Source organism: Macaca mulatta, chromosome 18, assembly GCF_049350105.2.
Source record: "Macaca mulatta isolate MMU2019108-1 chromosome 18, T2T-MMU8v2.0, whole genome shotgun sequence".
Lineage (NCBI taxonomy): Eukaryota > Metazoa > Chordata > Mammalia > Primates > Cercopithecidae > Macaca > Macaca mulatta.
The window spans coordinates 52,859,655-52,863,525 of NC_133423.1; the positions used below are offsets into that span (position 1 = coordinate 52,859,655).

At 40.5% G+C, this 3,871-nt stretch overlaps 1 protein-coding gene across 1 annotated transcript; it reads right to left on the reverse strand.

The window, feature by feature from the left end:
• Positions 1-244: 244 nt before the first annotated feature.
• LOC693664 (pseudouridine-5'-phosphatase) lies at positions 245-2,319 on the reverse strand. The gene has a single exon (XM_015121736.3). It carries the CDS (start codon positions 2,258-2,260, stop codon positions 1,616-1,618), a length of 645 nt encoding a protein of 214 aa, XP_014977222.3. The 5' UTR covers positions 2,261-2,319; the 3' UTR covers positions 245-1,615.
• Between the last annotated feature and the right edge of the window lie 1,552 nt (positions 2,320-3,871).

Below are 3,871 nucleotides of genomic sequence, written 5' to 3' on the forward strand. Positions count from 1 at the left end.
TAAACATACACTATGTTTATATTCTCCTGGATAGCTTATATTATGTATCCAGTACCTCAAATTGAAGTATTAAAAAACTGTCCTAAGAAATAATAACATTTTGATTCCACTTTTATGGTTTGAGTTTATTTATTTGCTTATTTACTTACTCAGGCATAGTTTAGTGGAACAAATTTTAATTTTTTTTAAAGTAGTAAGAATTGATTGTTTTAACTGGAGAAGGATAAAAGAAAATCCAAAATTCTTTTTTTTGTGTGTGTGTGTCCAAAGATTTTATTAAACTAATTCAATTTGTTAGGGAAATGGTAAGACGTTACAACTGGTTAAGAGGAGCAAAGTGCAGACATGTATTTAGGCCATCAAGAAGGAGGAAATGAATTTGCTAAACTGATGCAATACCAATCAATAGCCAGGGCCTGTCATCCACAGACAATCACTCCACCACACGCACACATGCATTCCTATGGTTTGTCCACAACTTCCAGAGCTGAAGAGTAGCTCAAGGACCTCAAAGGGCAGAGGCAAGCCACAACGGAGCAGCGCTCCTTCACTCCCGATTTCCATGGTTACCACCATTTTTCTCTGGCAAATCATAGATAAATTTTAAAGACTGAGTAAATCTATAAAAGTGATTAATCACAGAAGTTTAATGTCTAATAAATTATTCCAAAAGTGTTCCCGGGCACTCAGACTCACCAAGCATACATTCTGAAATCAAATTCTATTTCTATCCAAAAAGTGTAGGCCATCAGTGTTCTTAAAGGAGGCAAATGGTTCTTCTGAGGTAGAAAACATTCTCCAATGTAGATAAGGATGTAGATACCAGGTAAATGTTACAGCTGTGTTCATACTAACAATAAACTATGGATGATGTGGCTCAGAGTCAGTCAATGAAGAAAGATCCAGAGACATTCTGAGGTCACAAAAAGAATTTAAATGTTAGCTAACAAGGAGTGCTCATCAAAAACAGGGCTTTCCACTCAGATTGCAAACCAGGCAGAACTACCATCTCGCTTTATCAGTTGTCATTGCATGTTGCAATCATACATTGAGGAGAGTGATGCAGATGATAGATATAAACATATCTACATACATATGCATACATAAAGCATATACTTATATGCATACACTTTTTACATTTCCCAGCCAGTGTTCAGAAAAACTAGAATAAGAGAGAAGTGATGTTCCATTTTGTCTTGGAAAAGTATATATTTTACATATACATGCATGCATATATCTACATACATATGCATGTAATGCCTACCTGCATGTTACCAAACTGATACACATGTGTATATATGGAGGTGCGTGTGTGTATACGTGTACATTCACTTTATCACATACTCCATCAGCTTGATTTTTGAGATGGTAATTCAAGTTTCATCTTTGTTCTGGGCTTCATGTCTGTCTCTACTGTGTTTTTTGTCTCAACTGTCAAGTCACATTTTAACAACACATTAGACTGGGGTAAACCAACATGGGATGGAAACACCAATCTCAGGAGGCTAAAATCACTGTACAGGTTGGGTTTGAGAGTTGCTGATTTCCTTTCCCTTTCCCCCAGCAGTGTGGACCATGAGATGGGCTGGGGGGCGGAATAGTGAGGCCCTCCCTCTCACTCATATGGGGGCAAACCAAACAGCTCGGGCTGGAAGTCCTGCAGGGAATTCAGCACCAGGGTGGCCTTTGTCGTCAGGTCTCGGCTCAAGTTTCCGTCAGGAACCATGACCACCTGCATCCCAGCTGCCAGGGCCGCCTCCACCCCATTGGGAGCATCTTCAAAGACAAGGCACTTCTCCATAGCAGGAGGGGGAGAGAATCTCTTGGCACAAGCTAGGAAGATGTCGGGGTCTGGCTTGCCATGCTGCACTTCAGGGTCATCTCCCAGCACAATGTGGGAAAACAAGCTGAAGAATTCCTTGTGGCGGCTCGTCTTCATCTCGAACGACACGGACCCTGAGCTGGTGGCCAGCGCAAAGGGGATGCCGTGTTTCCGCAGGTGGACGATGAGTTTCTCAGCCCCTGGCATGAGCGCAGCCGTGGGGAACATTTCCTTTAACTTCGTTTGGCTTTCTTCCACCAGCTCCTCTTTGGACATCGGGAGCTGCAAGACGTCTATTATAATCTGTGCCGCCTCTAATGCCTTCTTACCCATAACCAGGGACTTTACATCCCAGCTGTATTTCTTGTCATAGCGATCACATATTTCTTGAAACACCACTGAATACAGTCGTTCAGTATCCAGAAGAAGTCCGTCCATGTCAAAGATGAGGTGGGTGACGGGCTGCGGCGGGGGCGCCGCCACGGTGCCGCCTTCTGCAAAATTCTTATTTACTTCTTATACAACTGGATATGGTGTAGGGAGGAAGGATACAGAGATTAGGTGTTTCCTTCTGGAACATTTCAGAATCAGAGTTAGAAAAAAGCATTTCTTGGGATTTCATCAATCAATATTTACAAGATTTCCATGAAATGGTTAGGACTGAGACGCCATGCTGAACAAGTCAAATGTGGCTGAAATTCACCCGGGGACGAATGTTGCAGGTATTAAATTATCCATGGGCTCCAGTCAAGCAATTCAATACTCAATCTGCTCAAAGCCCAAGGAAATAAAAATCACATAAGGAATTCCAGTTTGAAAGAATATTTTCTTTTTAATTTCTGACGTACAATGGCAGGCCATCTGACATCATGTCACATCAGCTTAACTCCCTGGCTGCAACAAACCTGTTGTGCCATATCAGTGGGGGAAATGTACAAAGAGATTCTTGTCCTCAATCAGATTTCCCTGGTATCAGTCTGGACAGCAAGCAGTCAATCCCAATTGAGCAGGCAGATGGAGACAGAGCAGATTAATAAGTGGATCCTCTTTATCTGAAGAGCTGGCAGGCATCATGGTTCGCTAGGCACCTGAGTTATATTTTTAAATAGGTCAGCACATCGAGCGTTTACAAAGGGGAAATGGAGTTAGCTGGAAGATTGGCACCAGTGGGGAGCACAATGTGGGAGGTGGAGCTCAAGGTGTGCTTTGATAGAGTCTGAGGATTTGGGACAGTGGAGAATGGAAAATAACGAATTGCTGCCCCTTGTTTGATGAAAATTGAATGAACCATAAAAAGCACACAGAACATAACTGGGTAATGTCTCTGAACCTGATCGGGTATTTTAGTTTCTAAAACTTCTAAAAACATCATCACTGCCTCTACACAACGATCATCAGGGCAAACTTCAGGCAGCTTGTTTCTTTCTTTTGTACCTTTTATGGCATAGGACCCTCTGGAAAATACACAGGAATTAGGAGAATGAGACCTTCAAGGCAAGGAAACAGGATCTATAAGGTTTAGCTATAAAACAATAAAATCTCTATGAGCATGTGTGTGTGTCTGTGTCTGTGTGTCTGTGTGTGTGTATGTGTTAGCAAACTTAGTAAACTGTCTTTAAATCAGGCCCAGAGGAAATATAATTTTGTTTTTAACTGAGACAACATATCAACCAACATGTAAATAACATAAACTAACACTCCTCCCAGTGTGAAAAATTTTATTGTATCTATTCATTGATAATGTTTCTTAAATGAATTTAAAATTCAGTAACACATTTATAATGATATACAAATTTTTTCGAATAATATTTAATAATATTCCTTACAAATAGAACTTTTAATGCCCTCATCAACAATGTGGTCAATTGCTTACATTTTGAATATTAACCTATCTCAACTAGGAAATTTTAGTACCTAAAACAAACAGGGAAATCTTGTCGATACACTTTCCAAGGTGTGCATTATCAGGAATGGAATTATAAAGAGGCCTGAGTTAAATTCTCAACTGCAGTCACAGGGTGATCCACTTAAAATATTCCATTTCAAACC